Source organism: Falco biarmicus, chromosome 5 (genome assembly GCF_023638135.1).
Source record: "Falco biarmicus isolate bFalBia1 chromosome 5, bFalBia1.pri, whole genome shotgun sequence".
NCBI lineage: Eukaryota > Metazoa > Chordata > Aves > Falconiformes > Falconidae > Falco > Falco biarmicus.
This window is the reverse complement of record NC_079292.1, coordinates 13,404,300-13,426,665: the sequence shown is the minus strand read 5'-3', so window position 1 is coordinate 13,426,665 and position 22,366 is coordinate 13,404,300. Positions and strand designations below refer to the sequence as shown.

Genomic DNA, 22,366 nt, shown 5'->3' with positions numbered 1-22,366 from the left:
TAAATCTGAGAGCTAGTCCAAAGTAGAAATCTTTGGAACATATGGAATGTGTCCTTAAAATCAACTCTTTCACTGTGCAGGTCCCCTTTTACTGGCCTGTGCTGGTGCTAGTACAGCCATACCACTGAATATTGCTTAGCACTGAACGTGACACGACTTTTGTACACGTGAAACACTGTTGCATGAATGACATCAATTTATAACTGACCACACGACAATTAATGATTATTTGTGAAAATAAGTTTTCACTTATAAATCTGAACTGTTTAATGCTTTTAATAGTGCAGAGTACCTGTTTGCATGTTGCTACTAATTTTTAATTTATCACAACTGAAATTTGTCCGGGGCTGTCAAACTTGTAGTACATTCATAGTTCCATAGCTTGCACCTGGAAAATTCTGTGTAAGAGCCTTCCAAGAAGTTCAGCTGAATTACTCTAATTTTAAGAAACTGATTTTTTTCAGTGGCATTTTTGAGACTGTTGAAAGTTGTGATAGGGCATTTAAGTGAAAGCCACTAAAATGAAATAACCCCGAATCTGTTATTTTATTTTCAAAACATTCAAATGTCGAAACGGAGGCTTCCAACTCCATAATTTCTGGATTAGCAATATTAATTAGATTGTAAAACTAGTCATTAATGAAATTATTTCAGGCAAATCATAAACTGGAATAGGCGTTCTGTTACATGAATAGCACAGTTGAACTTACTCGTTATGTGAAATGCCTAAAAGTTTTAGGCACTTAGCTGGTGGGTGTTACTGTTTTGCATTGTGAAAGCTGGTATTATCATGGTTCCTTTGATTTATTGTTGCTAACAGTGGAATTTTCAGTAGGAAATAGCATCCTCAGCGGTTCCTTTCCAGCAAGTGTATTAATCAACAAAGGAAGTGATAGAAATGCAGTTTGCCACATACTCTTCAAAATCCCTCCCAACTGCTGTAGCCTTGAGACAGAGAACTGTTTTGTTATCTTTCCTTTCGGAAACATTCTTCAACTTTTTTACTTCTGATAGATCTCTGTTTGGGTTTGTTTGTTTCTTTGTTTTTGTCATTTCTGTTTGCTTTGAAGGACAAAATTGCATTTGGGATGGTTTGAGCTTTGTACAGGTATGTTTAAAACTGCTTGTTCAGGGCTAACTTGGGCCTTCTGAGAAATCATGTTTACTTCCCAGCTCCTGGTCAATTTTAAGTGCCTAAGTAAGCTTTGCCCTGTGCTTCCATCATTCCTCTGTCCTTAAACAGCAGAACTGTTGGACTGCTCCTGACTGTGTTTTTGGAGGTCAGAGTGACTCCACTGTGCTGGTCCATTCTGCTTGCCCCTCTCTCCTTGATGAGAATGATGTGCTTGGGTTTCCAGAAACCTTTCCCAGCAGTTTCTTTTGCTTTACTGGTTACTTGGTTCAGTCCACCACATTGTTGGTGAACAGAAAGCCTTCTATTGTTGTAGCAACGGGATTTTTAACTCGCTTTACATCCACAGCCTCCCTGTCTCAATAGACAAACTCTAAACCTGTTTCTCAAGTCCAGTTTGTCATGTTGCTAGTCAAGCACTCTTACAGTTCACATGCCTGGAAGAGGTGGCTGAGTCAGTATATAGGCTTATGTGTCATCTATTTAATAGAAATCAGCTGTCAATCACACTCTGAGGATGTGCAACCCACTTAATGTGGGCACTTGTTCCCAGGTTTTTGCATATTCAGAGACTGAATATTATAGTTACTGATGCATTAATGTGTGATGCCATATTTGAACACACTGAGACCCATTTCTGAGTAAACTCATGAGATGTAGCGGGTCGTGTGGGGGCAGCCGTAACGTGAATATACAGATGGACAAGCACTTAGAGAAGAAAAGCTGGGTATTCATCAAAGACTGGAGCTTTCTGTGGTGTCCTGCAAATGTACGTCCATTACGTATCTTTTTTGTGTTTTCTGTCGGTTTTGTGTATTGATTTGATGTCCACTCAATATACTTTACATTATCGTAAAGAAAAGTAGAATAAATATAGCTTTGAAGAGAGGGGTACTTCCCTGGGATGTTCTAAGAAATTTTGAGGAATTAGTTTGATCTGTATCCCCACAACTTTATAAAGGCATAGACGATAGGACTGGAAGGGATCTAGAGAGATTGCCTCACATAGCCTTCTTGCCTAAATACAGAAGTCTTTCTTGACAATTCTGGGTATTTGTAAAATTTTGGTTTTGATAGGGCTGTTGTAATAGTAGCCTTGTTGATGACCCAGACTGCTGATACTGTTCTGTTGGTGGAGTCTTGTAAAGTGTATATGTCATGATGCAGAGAAGTGTATGTATCCAGAGGTATGTACTCCAAACTAAAATAGGAGTTAACAATCAATGTTACAGTAGTCTTAACAGTGAAAACAAGGTTTGATTCTATGAAATACATGTATTGCTGTGTAATTTTAAAAATAAATATTACAGTTATATGGGAAATGCACGTATGTACTATAAAAGTGATCTGTATATGCTTTAATAATTCCAAATGACAAAAAAATTAGGAGTTTGCTTTGTTCACTTATTGCATGAAACAGTAATTTTGAGATGTGATTAAAATTTTAAATTTTTTCACTAAGTGGCTTACCAGTTCTCTGTAATATAGTTAAGATTAGGGCTGTTAACCATCTCAATTCTATACTTTGCCAGCATGTTGTGTCTCTTCCTTATTTAAACCTTGAACTTGCATTAATCTCTACACAAGTAGAGTATGCACCCATGCTTACCTTCAGGATAAATCACAGGGTACTTTGTGTGGGTGTCACTCCCACGGGGGCTTTTGGCTAGAAGCTTTTTGGCCTCAGGGACTGCTGTTAGTTTAGGAGAAGTACATAGCCACAAGTTACCGGGTTGCTGCTCTTGGGGCTGAGCCGTGATAGGTAAGAAGACTCCGTTGCTTTTATGACATGATCTAGAGTAACTTACTGTGGTTTTGAAGAGATACTGGATTTTTACCTCAGCAGTGCCAGACTCCGAACACGATGAGTCTTTTCTTTCCGTTATTTGAACTGCTAGGAAGAGCTGTGATTTTTTTTTTTTCTTTTTTTTTTTCTTGGCTCCCAGATTTGGAGGTTGGCCACACGAAAGTGGAAAGGTGCACTAAAGGAAGCAGCATCTGAAATACTGAGGACATATTGCATACAAATTCTTAAGGTTAAACTTGATTAAAACAACTGAGTGTTTTGCAGAGATATATATTTTTTATATATATATATATATGTATAAAAATATATTTGCAGATGCAGTAGAAAAAAACAATACCTGTCTATGGTCAGATCCAGCGTTGGTATCTGTGACAGCTATAGGCTTTCTTAAAGCTGCTTTGCCACAAGCATGGCCCATCAGAGAAGATTAAGGTCTTTTGTGTCAGTTCTTACTGGACTCAAAACTGTGTTAGCTTTCATCAGCTACTCTTATTAATATTCTTATGCACCTAACAAAAATAATGGCATCAACCAAACACAGACTCAAGAATGTTCTTGAGGCTGGCTTCATGTGTGGTTGGTTGTAATTGGTATGCTGTAGTTGCACCTCTGGAACAAACCAGAAAAATAATGTCATGATCCCATCATCAGCTGTTTATTATAAAGGAATAATCAAGAAATTCCTGTGTTCTGAAACTGAAACCTGATGCACATTCAAGAAAAAATAATCAGGACATCATTGTTTGTCTGTTTTCAGTATTCTGATGCGTCAGAAGGGATGCATGAAACAATCTTAAATAAACATACCTTAAGGTCTACTTTTTCTAAAGCCCCATCATGCTAAGGCTGGCTGGGATGTAGTTAATTTTCTTCATAGCAGCTCCTGTGGTGCTGTGTTTGGGATCTGTGACTAAACCAGGGCTGGTAGTACACTAGTGGTTTGGCAGTGCTGAGCAGCACTCCCACAGCATCAAGGTTTGCTCTTCCCCCTTTCCCCGTTTTGCCCCTGCAGCAAGTGGGCTGGGGCTGGGCCAGAGCTTGGGAGGGGACACAACGTGGACAGGGGGCTCAGACTGACCAGAGGGATATTCTATGCCATATAATGTCACACCCAGCGATAAAAACTGAGGGGAGGAGGTTTTGGGGGAGGTGGCCGTTGCTTGGCGACTTGGGCTTTGGTCTGCTTGTAGGAGGTGGCAATTGCCTTTGCATCACTTGTTTTTCTTGCTTTCTTGCTTTTCTTTTCTTGCTTTCCTTCACTTACTAAACTATCTCAATCCACGAGTTTCCTGACTTGTGCTCTTTCTGTTCTCTCCCCTTGTCCCGCTGTGGGCCAGGGAGGGAAGGAGTAGCTGTGTGGTTCTTAGCTGCTGCCCAGGGTCAGCCCACCACACACAGAGCAGCATCTGCCAGGAGATGAGCTGCATCCATGCATAATTCTGGAGTGCAAAGTAAGACACCAAATATGTATGTTTAATGGTGTAGGTTTCTGTTACGCACGTTTGTGGGGAAGTCTTCATGTGAATTCAATAGATCAAACAACAGATACTCAATTAACGTTAATTGTAAACCTCCTTTCGAAATTGTTTCGTGTTCAGTTGCAACTTTTTTTTTTTTACTTTTTAATAATTCCTCTTTCTTCTTAACTGTTAATATAATTTCCATGGTTTTCACTGGCCTTTTACCATATCCACCTAATATAATAAAAATAAACGTGAAAAATACACATAGAAGCTCTACCTAGTAAAAAAAAAAAAAAAAGAGAGAAAAAGATACCGAACTGAAACCAAGCAAAGGAATGAAAATTAAATCCCTATAACTAATGATAACTGATTGTATTCTGCACTTAGATTTCTTAGATAAAAAGGTAATCTAGAACACTGAGGGCCCCATAATATTAATATTAAGGTTTCCTTAGAACCGTTCTTTGTTTACTACATGAACTAGTAGGGCATTGTAAAGTCATATCCTGTACAAGAAAACTGTATACAGTAACTGCAGTTTTGTACTACCATTGCTGGTAGATATTGTTGTAATCTTGGTGTTGCTACTGCAGCAAAGTCATTGAAGAGCAAAATCTCTTAAAACAGCTCATTTAAGCTTACTCTATGTGGAAAGCAGAGTGCTTTTACGCTAGGTCTCTCCAGGATACCACTTATTTTCCTTCAGTCTATTTCAGGGCACTTTTGAAACACTTTTGAAACACACTTGTACCTAATACCTAACTGCACAGGCAAAATCATCATACTTCGAAACAGTCAGATTTGAATTTGATAGGTATCAGGTAGAAATAATTTGTATCTGAGGTCTGTCAAAGGGGTTGAACAAATCTGCCTTTTCTGGTTTTTTATATAGGATGAGTATCTAGGTGAGTTTAAGTCATCAGGGCAAGAAGCAAAACTCCTTGAAGTCAATGGATCTCTTCCCAATTGCTTCAGTAACTTTACACCAGGCCCAGTGAAATGGTTCATCTCGGGATGGGCTGGAGGAAGTAGTGACAAGTTGTTGAAGAAGTGGCAATGGGAGGGAGGGCTCAGAGAGAAGTACCAAAGAGGTAGCTGGGTCAGACATTTCAGAGGTGGAAATTAATAGAAGGGGAGCAGCAGTGCTTGAAGGCACATGCTACTATACATACAATATGGTATATATTATTTTGAGTGATGTTCAATGCCTCAGTTTAATAGCGTGGATAACAAAGGCAGAAAGTTAGGATTTAAAATCAAACTGCTGTTGGTTACATAAAGAAACTAACCTTTAATATGTTGCAGTAGCAATAACTGAGTTTTCTGTGTCTCAGGACTGGAATCATTGCTTTACTAGAGGATATGGTATCGTTACGTTGTGATAAGTGGCTTATAAACATTCTTGTTTGAGACAAATAAATAGAGCTAACAGACTTTTCAACAGCTGCTCGTTTAGATTTACTGTAAATATTAAATGTTGTACATATACTCCAAAAATAATCAATACTGAAAATATTTAGTGTTTTACAGATCCCTCGAGTAAATGATACAAACTGATAATCTGTCACTGTGAATGATGAACCAAGTAATTCCAGGTTGGGGAATGTTTCCTTGAATGCCAATAGGAAAAACTTGTAGCAATCAAGAACAGAAAGATTTGTGTGTGTGAATTTGACTATTAAAACATTAATGGCAGCGGAAATTAAAGCTGTCACCTTGGTTTGAGGAAATGTAGGTCTGTGTGTGCGAACTGGCGAAATCATCAAACCCACAAGATTTGCTATCTTCTAAGAGTCCCTCAAATAACTTTACCATGGAAATTTCCTTACAACTTATATATACCTGGAGAGAAGACATAATTTTTCCTTTCATCATAGACTAAACATTGACTTTTATTCAGGAATGGCTTTTAAAAGGCTAATTTTTTCAATGAAAAATAGGTAATGGTGTTATTACACATTTTCTGAATTTCTGTACTGATCAGTTTTGAAAGTTTCAACAATATTTGTCATTAATTATATGTTCAGTTGTAACTAATAGAGAACAGACTTTTGTGGAATTATTATAGCTTTTATATGCCAGAGCCACATAAATGTGGGCAAAAATTCATGCTTTTTTGTGTGACAAGCTGTTCCAATTTTTATCTGAAAATTTTGTGGAAGGTAACTAAATATAAACCAACTCAACCATAACTTCTTTTTACAAAAGTTGCTGAGTATTATTTTACATGATGAAACACAATATGACTAAAAGACTTTCTTAAAGAGGAATTATTTTTATCTGGATGAGAAAACAAATTGAAAATCAACTTTATTAGCAGTTATTTGTAAGGAAACTACATGAGTTGCTAAGACAAGTTATATTTCATGTGCTTTTGTTTTTAATTTTCAAAGATGAATTTTGTTCACATAGAGGAAAAACGACATAGAAACTAACATCTTAAAATTTCTTTTAGAAGAAACTGACCAAGAGAATACCGCAGCAGGAGATAAAAACATAAATCAGCCTCCCAGTAACCAAAGTATACAATCAGAGATACAAGACCAGTCTGTCTGGGGAAATCGCACTGATGGTGACCTCGTCAGAAGTAAGTATTTCTAGAAGAAATTGCTGCCGTTTAGGCTTGCTTCGAAGTGTAATGGGATATACTGCCTGTTGACTCGGCTAAATGTGTGTCAAATACAGTTGTGTTGTAACTATAATGCGTGTCTGTGGAATTTGCTTCCCAGAATGACACCTGTCAGTATGCATAAGTAAGTTCAAAGAAAGGTGTGATTTGAGTGGCGCAGTATAATATAAACCTCTGTAGCATCTCCATTTTAAAGCCTTAATGTTCTGTATCTCTCTCACCATTTGTAATGGGATCTGTATATTTAGTAGGCATGTGAGCTGCAGTGTGCAGCTGTGCTAGGTGTCGTCGCCTTGGTTTCTCAGGTTATACATTTAAGTGGCAGAGTAAACTGTACTGAGAGCAGTCGCTTCCATATGCACTGAGTACTAGTCAGGTGTAAGCTTATAAAGAGTTTTGAATCCTAAATTAATTATTTCTGTCAAAGCTAGAAGAATGCTGTAAAACAAGGTTTTAGACCTATGCTTTGAAAATGAGTTTTTTTGATTAGTTTTCACAAATCCATATTCCTATAGTATGTCTTGGATGCTTTAAAACAAAAGGATATGCAATATTATTCCCATTTTTCTGCCTTGAATTTAAGATCATATGCTGTCCAAAGGATCATCCACAGTTACACCCTCCTGAGGTGAAAATATTTCTGTCAACTGCTAGAGCTAATACTGCTTTATAATGCTGTGAATAATTGAACGTTAGTTGCTCAAGGGAGGGGCAGCATGAGAAACTGTTTTCTGATTATAGGGTGTATTCAGAAAGCAAATGGACTAAATGCTGAGTGGTGCTCCAGCTCTCTGGTATTGTCCAACCACACACTTCAGGGTCAGTCTATCTTTACACTGCACAAGTACTACGTTGTACACAGTGGGGTAAATTCATATTTCTGAACCTGCTGTTGTCATAACTTGTGATCTTCTCTGGAATTACCTGTTTCTTATTATTGTTATTGTTGTTGTTTTAATCTTATCTGTACAGTCAGCTTCTGAATTTTGTGTCAGTATTTGAAGTTCTTTTCAAATTTTAGTTAATCCTTTTTTTCTAAGTAATGAATCTTGGTAAATACTTATACCCTTATTGTATTGAATAATTATCTAGATCCTTTACAGGAAACTTGAATTTAGCACGTCAGATATTTATCTGACAAGTTAAAAATAATTATTAAAGGACTATAAAGAAGGACAGTTGTCCTGCACAGTTTGAGAGTTTACTGAATCCCCAAAATTATTATTTTAGATGTAACCATCCCTGGAAAAGTAATTGTTTCATGCTCTGTGTTGAGGACGTGGGAAGATGCATATGGCATCTGCTGCTTTTGAAGTGGCCTCTTTCTCATTCTCTCTTCCTAGAGGTCTCCTTATTCCCAGACCAGTGGCAAAGCAGATTTATTTCATAGCAGTTAGCAGCATGCCTGAACTGTGGAAGAAAGGACAAAGGACAGTAGGGTGGTGGTGCGCTTTCTCTAATCTGTTTACCACAAGGACATGCTGTAGCGGCTGGACTGTGGAAACGGGGAAGGGAAAAATAATGTTTTTCAGTATGTAGTAGAAATTAAAGAAGATTGTGCAAGTCCCTGGTAAAGTGACTTGACAGTTATATGTCTCTGTGATGGGAGGGTTATCTGCCGCTGAATTAAAAAAGTAACAGGAAAAAGGGCAAAGCTAGGATAAAATTCAGAGATATAATGTACTGCTCCAGTGTGCAAACTGTGATCCTCCTGGAGTCACTAGTAGTTTTACCTTTAACTTTGTGAAAAACAGGTTTAGGTGAAAGCTGGAAGTTTTGAAAACTCCTGGTCTTAATACCTGAGTTTTGTGTAGTAGTGGCTTTATTATGAGACCTGTTTGAGCAGCTGCTATGAAGCAGTTCTCTCTGTTTCAAATGATATATTTTTTTAACCTTTAATGTTAAAGTCCCATAGGTGGAAGAAACAAAAAATATTAAATTAAAGCAGCTTTTTTTTTTTTTTTTTTTAATCAGCTGTGGCTATGAGTAGGGAAGTCTGCTCTACTTAAAAAATGGAGGAAAGGTGTTTGGCTCAGTTACAAGTGCTTCTTGCAGTTTGCAGAAGTTTTACAACCTGATCTACCTAGTAACTAAAGTTTGAAAAATAGAACAAATAGAGCACAAATTAACTTGTTTATCGCAAACATTACTAAGGTATTTCGTCTTAAATAACAAGTATCTGTTATAGATCTGGCTGTGATTCAACCAGATCTATTAACCCTCTGGACTAAAGTTTGCAGAATATTGCATGTTGAAAGAAGCTTGAGGTTAGAAATAAACAGTGTTTTGACCAGTACAGTCTATTTTAAAACTTTTTCTTTGAATGCTTTTAGACAGGGCGTACTTCAATTTTCTTGGGTATTAACAACCCTTTACCACTTGTTCTAATGATTCAGTTTCTTTTTTTCTCATACAGATTGTTTTCCACCCCCACAGTTGATACACACGCCATTTGTGTTAGCCTTAGTTTTTTTCACTTTATAAATGTTTCCAGTGTTCAATTTCCAGGGTTTTCCTTGTTTGCAGCTGTTTTATCCTGCTGTTATATGGAAGTAGATTAATCAGTCAGTTTTATTGGCACACCAACAACGAGGTCCAGTGTTAGAGGCTCTGTAATGACTTCATTATGTATGATTTCTCATTTGCACTTGTGAACTCAGTTTACCAGGCAACATCAATAAACTGAAATGCTACCCCTGTTTTCCACAGTGAGATGTTCTCAGTTCACCTTGCCCTGCCCTTGCAGTCCTTTTCTCAAGCCCCCTTTTCTTTAATCTCTCAAGGATGAGATTTCCCCCCAATTAGCCCATTCCCCATCCCTTCTCCACCCGAATGAAAACGTTCATAATATCCTGGGTAAACGGGTAATCTTATGGGAAGCTTCAACCAAGGAATTAATTGTTTTTGAAGAGAGCTTGAGAGTCAAAAGATGACTACATACTGACATATGAACAGGGAAGAGCTAAATAAAAAATCAGTTATGTTATCTTTCTGTATTAATTGTTAATGCACTTGCATAACTGTTACTGGAATACTGCATTCAGTTGGACAACGGTCAGGGGAGAACCACAAATACCTCAGGAATGGCTGGAGTAGTTGAAAACATGCCTTATTGTGGAAAAACTCCTGGAATTCAATCTGTTTAGTGTTAACATGAGGGGTACAGAGGGGCTTGCATAGTCCCTGAGAAGCATGATACCACAATGAACAGAAAATTGGTAAGACAGTTCTTCAACTGTGTTAGACAAAGGGAAAACTAGATGTAATGTCTGGAAGTTCAGTTAGACTAGAAATAAAGTGTACATTTTTTAACAGAGTATTTGAGAACAGGAAGAATGCCAAATATTTGGTGTTCGTAGGTGTGTTAAATTGGCTTTTTTCACAATGAGGCCATTGCTATCCATAGCCTTCAATTTTAGAACCTGAGTAAAGGGGGAGTCTCTTTTCCATAGTGGTTCCCCCAAATTGGGATAACCTCAATATATTTCAGCTCAAGTATTTTATTTTATCCTTTCCCTTCACAGACGTACACATTTTGTATTTTATTTCAGAATGCAGGGGTTCTGCTTTTCTAAAGAACTTACCCTCAGAATGGCTCCATATACTTTTCCTTCTTCTGTGGCAGTGCATTTTAAATATCTGCAAACACCTTCTGCCTATTTTCATTGTATGATCTGGTGGCCTGTAATGGAGATGTTCGGCTTCTGTTACCATTCACCTTTGGGCAAGTGAGGAAGAATTTATGTTAAAAAATGCAGCAGGGTAACCTGTGTCTACAGGAATGAAGCCACAGGATTTTTTCTGCTCCATGTTACCACAATACCCTGCTTTGTTCTTTGGGAAAGGTAGAGGATTTCTTTATTCCCCCTTAAAAAAAAAAAAAAAAAAAGGCTATAAAGATGGTTTTCAGAACATTTAGGCAGAATTTTTGCAGAGGGTACTAGGTTATCATCAGTGTGTGCTGTTATGCAGGGGAAGGGATGTTTGGGAGGGAAGAAAATGCCAGTCTTTAACACTATTTGCTTGTGAGGATTTAATCTCCTTTCCAGTTCTCAAGCAGGACCTTAGCTATGTGATATTTAAGAAAACAAAAAACATCTACCATAGATTCAAATTGTCATGAATAATTGATTAATAATAATCCAATTCTCAAGATTAAATACCTAAAATGTGCCCATGTTTTACAGATAGAAAGGTCATTGCTATCCATCATTTCCTAGCTTCAATGGCCTCATTCTCCTCCATGAAACACCCTCCTGATAAGGGTCGTTCTTAAAGAAATGGATGCTTCTTTCAGCTCTGCGGGGATTAAACAATTTTACATGTTCTTGTGCCCATGATTTTATTTACTACATTCTTCTTTATTGTGTTTTGTTTTATTGAACTATAAACCTAGGTATTTTTATCTTTTTGTTTCCTATATTTTTATGTTGACATTTTTACTTTACATGACTATTTATTTAATGTTAACGTCTAGAGATTCCCTTTTCCTTCTGGCTAAGTGAGTGAGTGATTTCCGTAGTTTAAATTATGCAGTTTGGGTTTGGGACTTTTTTCCCAACAAGAAGAAGATAATCTGCTGTTAGAACTGTTCTTTTTGTTTGATATTAATCCAAATGTCTTTTCTTGGCTAATTTGTGGTACACACTCATTTTAAAATTATTGTGATTTCAGATGACTGTGTTTGTTTTGTCTGAAAAATAGTACAGAGTGGTTGAGATAACTTCAGTGCTTCTCTTCAAAGCTAGAAAGTATGACAGATACAGTCTTCTTGCAGTGTAACTGTGTGAGTACAGAAATCGTGCAGATTAATGGAAATTATTCAAAATCTATTGTTGAGTCTGAGAGTGTGTTCTTTTAGTTAAAGAAGTGATTTATGTATAATGTTACGAATATACCCAGGTATAGAAAAGTTTAAGCCTATGAATGAACAAAACCTTCATCAGTGAAACACCTAAATACAGAAATGCACTATTTGATATTTAGATCCTTCTTCAAACAGGATGAATCTTTGAGGAATCTGGCCAGTAGAAGTAATGAAGGTGTGAAGGTCCTCCCTGAGAACTCCTCTCCCAGAGAGATTTTCTACTCCTTTCCCCAGAAGAGAACTAGCTTGTACTACTTCTGTTTCTCCCCTGACCTGGCAGATCTCTTACTTCTGTTCCAAAAGTTCTCAAAAAACTCCTCTCACACCTTCTGAGGAGCCTAGTGGTGTTTTGACTTCTTCCCAACCAGCTGTAAGATGGCTGACAGCACATGCATTTTTGAAAATGTTCTTTGAAATTACTGTGCATCAACTAGTTCCCTTAGCAGAACCCAGGAGGTAAAATGTGATTTATTGTAATAATTTTGTCCTGGTTATGGTTGGGAAAGAGTTAATTTTCTTCATAGCTGTCTACTGGGGTCACGCTGGAGCAAGTTTTCAGCCACTAAATAGTGAAATAAGACTTATATAAACTGGAAGAAAGCTAACTAAGTATGTTGTACAGCACATTCAGAATGTTCATGCCAGTCAAGATAAAGCATCTATTAAAGGTGGTAGTGAAAATTATGCTATTTAACAAAATTTTGGAATTCATTTAGCTTACAGGCAGGCCAGGGTGTTGTGCATCAGAAGTACGAGGGCCTGTGAAGGACCCATAATTTACTCCTACTGACAATGTTCCAGTTGAAGCTGAGGAGAAGAATGAGTAATAGCGGTCTTGCAGCAGGCTGAGAAATAAAAATGAGAAATCAGTGCTGTCAGGATACCAAGAGACCAAATATCTTCAGTATTCCAAAGAACTAATGAGAGTTTGCTGGAGCTCATGTTTGCTACTGTTCGCTTGAGTTTTGATGGTTCAGCTGGGGTTCTTTAGATTTCCGAGGTCCTTTTTTTAACAGATAAAGATGATGCACTCTTCCCAGTCTTTACCTGGAAGGCTTCTGCAGTAAGTTAGACCTTTTCTTGCTGAAAGTGTATCTACTCATCATTTTGATTTCCCCTAGGAATTTCTGGGATCAAACCTCTCAGCTGAGACAATTTTCCATCCAGGGCATGTCACACCTCGTTGTTGCACAACCATAGCATTGTCATTTAATTTTCATTTCACCCTCTCCTGGGTAGAGAGGCATTTTCACAGATAGCTGTATCTTTACAGTTACAGTCTTCAGAGTTTAAGACTGGGTCTTCAGTGTTCACAGAAGTCACCTGTGGAATGACCTGAGTCTTGCTTGTAAGCAGAGCTGCTGTGAGATGTGATGTTTTCTGTGTAGCCTTTTCCCTTAAACTCTAGGTTGAATGTTTTGAAGCAATGCAGTTAATGATGGACTGCAATAGGGTGAGGAATTTGTATCCTCTGCGGTGACTCCATGTGCAGAAATAAACTTGATGTTGTTGATCCATTCACAGAACAGTAGTGAAACCTCAGTGAGAACTTCAGACTGCACCAGATGACCATAAGACAGATGCATGTGTGCATTCTGTATATCACTAGTAGCCAGAATTACCTGGAACCTTTCATTTTCTGTTTTACCTTACTTCTGACTCTCAGAGCAATATCTGAATTTATGGTCTGAGGCTGGGAAAGTTTGAATGTCAGGAACCATCAGTATCAGCCAAAGGTGAAATTCTTCAAGTAATGTGAAGACTACTATGCTTGCTGTGTTTGAGACTGAAGTAAATTGTATCTTAATTTCAGAATATTTTCCTTTGTTGTATTGGTACTGTCTCAGAAATAATGTGCTGTTATGCCTAGATGGGAAAGAATATTTATATTCTTTTCCTGATTAGTTCCTCATATAGGGGGAAGAGTACAATTTATTTGTAGTGGTTCCTTAAAGAGGAAGAGTAATAAAACCAACTACATTCTACGTGAAATAATATACTACAAAGCCAATGAGTCAATGTGGTTTCAGTCTGCTATTTTCAGTACTAACGGTATTCAGTTAGCCAATTTTAACAAAGGAAACACCTACAAAGTGCATGAAAGTATCGTCATGGAAGCTGTACTTTTAGGAGCCTATTTTCTGTCAAAAATGTCTTGAACTTACACCGTGGCAAAAATTCTCTTAGTCTTTCTTTTTTAAAATTTTAATTTATAGCTGCTGTCATGTGTGTAGTATGCTTGGAGTAAATTTATACAGCTGAAAACTAGTACTGTATATTGTGTGTACATCAAAATAATGAAATCTTCAAAATTTAGAGAGCCAGAACAGTTTTAATCTTCTGAATTTTGTATTTACTAATAAAAAAAAGTAAAAGATGAAGAGGGGCTCATGGTCACAACACAGAACGTAGCTAAGTAATTATGGTTAAATGTTTTTCTTCTTTAAATAGCTGTCCAGAGGAAAGAAAGGTCTGAATACTACATAGTTGTTCTGCGTTCTGGTAATAATATCTGCAGTGCAAAAGTACCCACAAGTACCTTTCCTTAAAGGTATTTTTATAAAAGACAAGGAAAAATAGGAGCCTGTGACCTATTCGTATGTTGTTGTGGTGGTAGTGGTGTTTTTTTGTTTTCTCTTTAAAAACAAAATAAAAATTCTTCATGATCCAAACCCAAAGGATCCCTTTGAAAAACATTCAGATGTCAAACAGTTGTGGTCACTCAGGCTATTTCTAATACTGTTTTTTTTAACTCATTATACTGGTGAGGTAGGCCTCCAGAAGTATTGAGGCTTGATTTAAGAGGATGATGAATTGTTTGCCACCTGAGACTTAACTATTTTTAAATGAACTGTAGTGTTCCGGTGTGTGACAAACATGTTTTTGTATGGAGACTGCTCTTGAAGTTTGTGATCATGAAATGCAAACCCATGGCATTCTAACACAGGAACTTTCAAAATCTGAGTTTTATGTTTGGACCCATGAAAATCAGAGACTTAAACATTACTTTTAAACCTACTTCCCTTCTTCTATGCAGTATCCCAATTATCATGTTTTTACTTCAAACTGAAGCTGTAAATATTACGAAACTTGTTTAGAGAAAATTGTAGGATTTAGCAATGCTAATGTTAATTACAGCAGAATTTCAATGAAGAGACTTTCCTGTTGCAGAGGTTCTTCAACCTTCAAAACAGTGAGTTTTATTGATTTACAGCTCAGACTTTAGGTTGTATAATGTTTGCATAAAATGTTATGAAGTTTGCTTTTGAGACAAGTCAAGTAGAGCAAACTGTTAGGTAAGCCTATAAAATATGTGGCCTATGAGTCAGATTTGACCTTCAGGGCAAGTTTTTGCCCCTGGGAGACAGTATAAGCCATTTGCCTGTTCCTCAGCAGAGCAGGAGCAAGCCTGCCTTCAGGTATGGATAGCTCTGAAATTACGTTTTTCTTCAAAAATAAAACCTCTTAGCCATTTAGAAGGTATGTACCTTTTCCCCATCTTCTTTCTTTATTAAGACAGATGCGTATTTTAACTGCATTCTCTAAGTTGCAAGCTAAAATAAAATTCACATTTTAACAGAAAAGCAATGGAAGACTTATGCTGACCAAAATTGGCCATAAGAGCAGTGTCAAACCAGGGTGAACATCTTTTAGGTCTTTACATTTCAGAAATAGAGGAGATTAGTGAACAATGCTCTTTTTGCTTGAATTTCAAAATTAAGGAAATGTTAAGTTTTGGTGAGATTTGGGATAAGCCTGCCTGGAAAGGTTTGTCTGAGTGATCAAACCGAGTTTTTCCACAGAGGTGATATAAAAAAAATATTTGGGTAGTGAGGCAGGATACAGAGCTAAGTTTGGTAGCACGCATACAATTCTCATACATGTAATTTCATTAAATTACACCAGTTCATTTAATAATTTAGTATTTCCTAGCTGACTTTGTAACTATGACTTTATAAACTATTTCCCTACCTCAATATATATATAAATTTTTTTACTGTGTGCTGACTTTTTAGTGATAATAGTCACTGTCATATTTATAATGTAAAATCAGTATTGAGAAATACTTTTATATGGGAATAGATCTCTCAGTGGGATTATACACTAATCGCTCTATAAAGTTGCTATAAAGTGTACATTCATGCATCTGAAGTAGTTGTAATGATCTGTATGTTCTGTAACAGTCTTCATCACAGCCATTCCGTAAACTGCTCTGTGCTGGATCAAGACCTGGAAACTTGAAACTAGTGTGAGTTTTATGTATTTACAACAAATAAGAGAGTGTTTGATTTTGGAAAGATATGGAGGGGAAAAAACCAACACACAACACCATTTTAAAGGAGGAATTCTAATAAAAGCTAACTTTTTTTTCCTCCATTCCTCTCTTTATCCCTTTCCTTTGACTGTTGCTTCGTCTACTTCTTTGTCCACTTGATTATCTGATTCCCATCTGTAGGGTGGTGTTACGCCTGAGGAACATTTTCCCTACAGTTTAATTGATAAACTCAGTTTTAAATGAATCACTGTTTGGTTTTGAGCGTTTGTGTATGACGGAGCATCTGCTAGTCTAGCTTTGTGAGAACAGGCTAATGGAGGGACCTCGTTTGCTGTGCTATGTTCCCTCCGTGGACAACAGGGAAAAAAAAACCCAACAACTACACAGAGGGTTTTTTCATTACCGTGTCTGCATCCATACCAGGGATTCTGCTGAGATAGCTGGAATAGGGCAAGATGTTTAGGTCTTACTATCAATATTTTGTTAGATATTTGTGGAGCAGGTCCTTATGGAAAAGGAGAGAAGACTTGTTTGATAGCACAGGGAAGGTTCCTGTAGAATAATCCACTTTACCCTCAAAACTTAAACTCAGAGATAGAAATCCATTTCACAATGACTATAACAGAATCAAACTTCAGAGTTTTAATCATTAAAAAAAGAGAATCCTTTAGAAATTTTGGTGGTTTTGGAAGAAAATAAAGGATATGGGTTGATGATATGGTAGAAAGAGAAGTCATGGCTATCATGGCGGAGTCAAAGTTGGAAAAGTGCTGAAGGTTTGTTCTCATTCTTAATAATTGTTCTGCATCCTTTTTACCATATTTACTTTATAGAGCAAGAAGAGAGCGAAAACACTGACACATCCCCATTGTAGTTACTGTCTCTAAGCCACTTCTTTGTTTCCATAATTTTCTCTAGTCCCTCCTTTTTCTCTTTTTGTTGTTTGTTCTTTTGAAGAGTCCTTTTGCCCATTTCCCCTTTTTTTTCTCTATTACAATTACATATCTGTAAGCAATGACTAGAATGTTGTGCTTAGAGGCTGACAAGATTTTTTTGAAGTGCTTCAGTATAAAGGCCTGTTCACTTCAGCTTCTGCATCTTAACACCAACATTTAAGCTATTTTTTAAGTAGCAATGAACCTTCTTTTTAGAATGAGTATTTTGACTATTGGAGAATTAACAGTAAATTAAACATGAAAAAATACAGTGCATTCAGGAAAAAAACCAAAAACACCTGTTCAATATTAAAACACACTATGGAAATGTGAGATTCTGGAGTCATGTGATTATGCAAGATTTAAATTTTCATAGAATAAACAAAAAAAATTACCTAGTCTGAGTCTGTAGCTCCTGACAAAAGCTGAAAGTTAAAGACTCAAAATTGAGAATGCCAATTAAAAGGATGTATTTACAAATAAAATATTGATGATTCTTGAGTAGTTTGTCTTGGCAGTACTGTACTGTACAGAAACAAGGAATTTTGTCTCAATTAACATAACACTAATTAAATATAAGGTAGTAGGGAGATGTTCCCATTGTGAGTTGTTAATTCCAGCAGCCAAAGAAGACGATATGGCACAATGAAATGTAGCTAGTTATGCTGAAGGAACGGTAAAGAAAGGGGTGCTGCAATTAACTCCAAGTGACAGGGCTATGGCAGCGGTGCAAATAAAATGGCAGATGGGAAGAGTCTTTAGTAAAGTGGATAAGGATGTATCAAAAAAAGTGCAGTTCTGTCCTTTTGGCAGTTGTTTGAATGGTTTCCTGAGAGCTTTTTTTTTGTTTGGGGCCAAGAAATGCAAGAAGTTGAGGCCGAGACGTTTCCCAAGCGCGAAGCAGCTGCACAGGACAAAGGGATGGAGGCAGCAGTTTGGCTTACCCATCACCAGCCTGGTCAAGCTGCTGGCACTGACAACAACACAAATGTTTTTGTGGGGCTGAAGGTTTGTGTAAGTCGCAGAGGAACATTGTTTGCGTGTGATGTAGTGGCTGTCTTTTTTCTATGAGACAAGAGTTGCCGCTGTACTTTCTGGGTAACAGGAGGTTGCTGCCTCAGCTGTGACTTTCTGAAGCTCTTGGATTGTAAAAGGACAAAAAAAAAAAAAAATAACAATGTAACTATAAATTCCAGTGCTTTCATGTAAAATGCTGTTTCTTCTGGGAGAAATCCTTCAGGTTGTTTACAAAATCTTGTAACAAAGTATTTTTAAATGTAAAAATGGACACTGTTCAGTATTGTGAATAATGTTGGCATAGCACAGATTTCACTGCTGTGTGTGCATTCAGTGGAAAAAAACAGTGACTGTTATTGTTATTAGAGTACATAAGTAAGCATTGTATGTTAGTGCAAATAAAGGGAAGTATATGTCCTAAATAAGACAATACAAAAGGTTTTCAGAAAACAGATCCTTGTTGCAAGGTGAGCTGATTCAAAGCATGGCCCTCATCCAAATTTAAATGCTACTTAGAAGTATTTTTAAACAGAAGGTGAACTAAATAGACTTCAGTGGGCCAAAATACATAGTTCTGTAAATTGAAAGAAATATTTTTTTTATTTTGATAGAGATTGAAAATTATTCCATATGTAATGCTGAATGCTTTTAAACATGTTGAAATAAGAATACTCCTTTTCTGTATGGTAAAGATAAACCCCAGTTTTCTGCTATTCAGTCAGTTCTGCAGTATAAGGACTTGCAGGTGCTGCTGGCCTCTGCTATACTGAAATAATTTGGGCACAATAATTTCATAGAGCTTTATACCTTGTTTCATGAACAGGGTGGAGAATCAGAATTTAATTCAGTTGTGGGATGAAAGAAAAAAGTTTTACAGGTAATTTGATCCCATTAAGACCATTTAGCCATTTCTTCAGATAATCTGGTGCTTTCTTCTTTGTGTTAAAGCATTTGTTTCTCTGATTTTCTGTGCTTATAGCTGTTGGTCACTGATGTGACACTGTATTTTTCTGGCAGGACAGATTTGTAACTGCATGGCTCAGATATCAGAGCTTTCTTGTGAATTGTTTGAGCGGTTTATGCTTTGCTTCCTTTCAGGAAACTAAGTGCATCATTTTTACAGGAAGTTTGGTCTTCACCAGGCACAGTCAGCGATCAGACTTCTGCACTGCTTTAAGGGATGTGTGCGTGAGCAGCAGGCAAAAACTCACTTAGCATTATTCTTTTTTTTTCCATATTGAATTCATGTAATGGAGGTCATGTATGAAAGCTTGGCCAGGATGGGTGGGTTTGTCCAGCTGAGTCAAAAAAAAATACTTCCTCGATAATTTTGGTAAATACAGTAAATAAGAGGTAAGTAAAAAACATTTTCCTCTATGCTGAGTATTGGTGGTAATGATTACATATTAAGCACATTAAGCTTTGAATTAAACACACAAATCTCTTAGTTCATAAGTTTTTACATTCTGAAATATAACATGAAATATAATTTACTTTCCCTTCAGCGTATGGAACTACTTGCGTAGTGTAAAACAAGAGTTAAACTGCCTGTGGAGTGTGGAAGGGAAAGGGCAGCGAGCGCTGTTGCAGAGATGCAGCCTTTAGTCCATGGTTGCTTGCAGTTTTAAATCTAGGGAAGGAAAAAAAGTGTAGGTTTTTTGAGGACTCTTATAAGACTTTTCAAGGCATATTCTCAAGAATCTGATTTGTCAGCTTGCACAAAAAACATTTTGGGTGGGATTTTGCCATATCTTTTCAAGACATACCAAAACAGGTCAAAAAAGGAAAAAGAGCTCTCATTTCTTGTTCATCCTGATGCCAGGCTGGTGTGTTAGTGGCATAAAGCAGCCCAAGAGCCAGCTTTGGTTATGGTAGCTCTGCCTGGACTCAAAATCCTTTGGTGACCTGGGGTCCCTGGAGTGCTTTGGGATGGGGAAGCCCCACTCATCCAGCCCACGGGCATAGCAGCCACGTAGATCAGTGACGAGGGTCCTGTGCCCATCTTCTAGACCCTGCTTGTCATGAGGGAATTCCTGTAGCTGAAGGACAACCGTAACAAAGACTAACGCTTCTCAGTGTGTTTAGTATTGGCCATGCAGATACATGGTGCTTCTCTTTCTCCTCACACTTTGCTTTTTCAGGATCGGGAAACAGATGGACTTTTGCTGCACTCCCTGCTACATTTCCACATCTTTTTTTCTCCTGCTGACAGTCACTTCATTAATTATCCAGCCTGTAGTAACAAAAAGCAGGGTCATGAAGAGTTATTGTTGTGGCCCTCAAGTCCTTGGCCTGCTTTTTGACACAAAATTTCCATTTTCCATCGTGCCCCTATTGCTGAATGTCATTTTTTTTGGTCTGGGCTCCAGGAGCCTCTCAGGAGCATTCTGCTCCCCCTCCAGCAGAAGAGAACCGTTGCTTTAGTGCTAAATGGCTGTATAAGTACAATGTGTTTATCTTCATTTTATTTCATTGCTTATCAGCTAATGATTTATCGTTTAATTATTTTCTTACTTACAAGATTTGTAGCAAATACTTTAGCTCTAGTGGGGTTCTACTTCTGAGTTGTTTTGTTTCTTCTTCCCTACACTTCTCTGCCCTCACAGACTGAAGTGGCCCAGCTCACTATGTTATTTTTTCCCTTTCTGGCTCCTTCCCCTCCAGTGCTGTCTTCTTCTGGGTGGCTGCTGTCCGCTGTTTTTTCTTTTGATGTTTTTGCCGTACTATTGTTTTAATAATGTAAAATCCCAAGTTTTAGCCTGTTCCTTGTGGTTACTTTCCATTTGTTTCTCCTGTTCCATTTTCCTTGCAGCTGTGCTTTCTCTCTTTCTTCCTTTGGTTTTCTGGTACTTGATACTCAGCTCTAGGTTGCAAGAAAGAATAGCAGAGAGAAAACAAGTGTAGCAACAGGATCAGAAACTCAGTTATCAATGTATGCACTACTCTTTTTGTACTGATACTCTGTGTTTTCTTGCTACCTTTTTACACTCTCTTTGTGGCTGTTGTTCTGTTTTTACTCATATTTTCTATTTCTGCATCTTGTTAGTTTTGTTAATAGTAGCATTGGGTATTACTTAGAGTTATAGAGATGACAATAGACAGAGCGCTTGAGAGCAGGTGGTCAGGTTCACACTTGAGGTGGAGCACTTTTTGAAGTCTTCTGAAATTCTGTCACTTATCCGAGTGGAGGGCTCGAAATCAAGGGAGCAGTGAACATGAAGGGAATTGCTTATTCCAGGCGTTTGCCTTCATGTTCTTTTTAAAACCAAGTACAGCCAGTTTTTATGCATATTTACATCAACTTAACTGAGCACTGTAATCTCATCATCTGAAAACTCAGTGTGTATATGGTCAGTGGAGAATAAACTTAACCTTTGAGTTTTTTCTGACTAAGAGGTGAATAGTGAATGGGCTAGGCAGAGAAACTATTTGCCTCACCATCCCACGTTCCTTCCTGCAATTACAGTGTCTAGTTTGTCAGTGGTCGCTGGGGTTTTGAGGAAGGGAGCAGGCGATGCTGGAGCCAGGAGGACCTGTTTGTGCACTCGCCCAGGTTACGGCTGTTAATGGCACTGAGGTTATCTCTTCTGTCTGGTACATCCTGCTGTGCCGCTTATGAGGCAATATCCAGCAAGTGATATCCTGTTGTTTGTAGCTTCTCTTTGATGTTTATTATTTGATTTGGGAACAAGTAACACAATGGTGAGGGGCACCAAAGCTGTTCCAAATATTTGACTTAATGTCTTGAATTCCATGGGACAACAGTGTGTCTTTATGCAGTGGTATAACCATATGTTGTAATATGTATTAATTGTATAACTGCTGTAATTGTCATGCCAACAGCTTGGATTACCTTTTTTTGCGTCTAATGGTTAATTAACCTTCCTTTTATAATTAGAGCTCCAGAAGCAAAGCATTCTGTTCCTCAGTGAGATGGGATTGTATTGGGTTTGCACCCCTTTGTATCTTTTATAGTTCAGGAGACTGTCTTCACATTTATTAAATTACTGATTATTTGTGTTGGAGAAATAGATCACTTTCAGCACTTTAGAAATTAACAAAAAGCCTAATTCTCTGATTCTTAATGCGTTTATTATTTTGTTCTCAAATCCAATTTCTGCAAGCCACTGTGCATTATAAAGCAGGATTTAACAACAAAAAAAAATATCAAGTAGATTAAGATGCCTTCTATTAACTCTAATAAGTTACCTATGTAGAAAACATAGGACAAAATAACTAG

At 37.4% G+C, this 22,366-nt stretch overlaps 1 protein-coding gene across 6 annotated transcripts in view; it reads left to right on the top strand.

The window, feature by feature from the left end:
* Positions 1-22,366, top strand: part of MDFIC (MyoD family inhibitor domain containing) — a 53,830-nt gene that overhangs the window by 7,208 nt on the left and 24,256 nt on the right. For 3 of the 6 annotated variants that reach the window (XM_056342203.1, XM_056342204.1, XM_056342205.1), the window contains exons 3-4: positions 6,858-6,989; positions 7,773-7,850. In XM_056342203.1, the coding sequence (XP_056198178.1) occupies positions 6,858-6,989; positions 7,773-7,850 (210 nt within the window). Of the gene's footprint in view, positions 1-4,276; positions 4,391-5,956; positions 5,998-6,857; positions 6,990-7,772; positions 7,851-22,366 lie in introns of those variants that run through there. The other 3 variants (XM_056342207.1, XM_056342206.1, XM_056342208.1) reach the window with 3 other exon arrangements.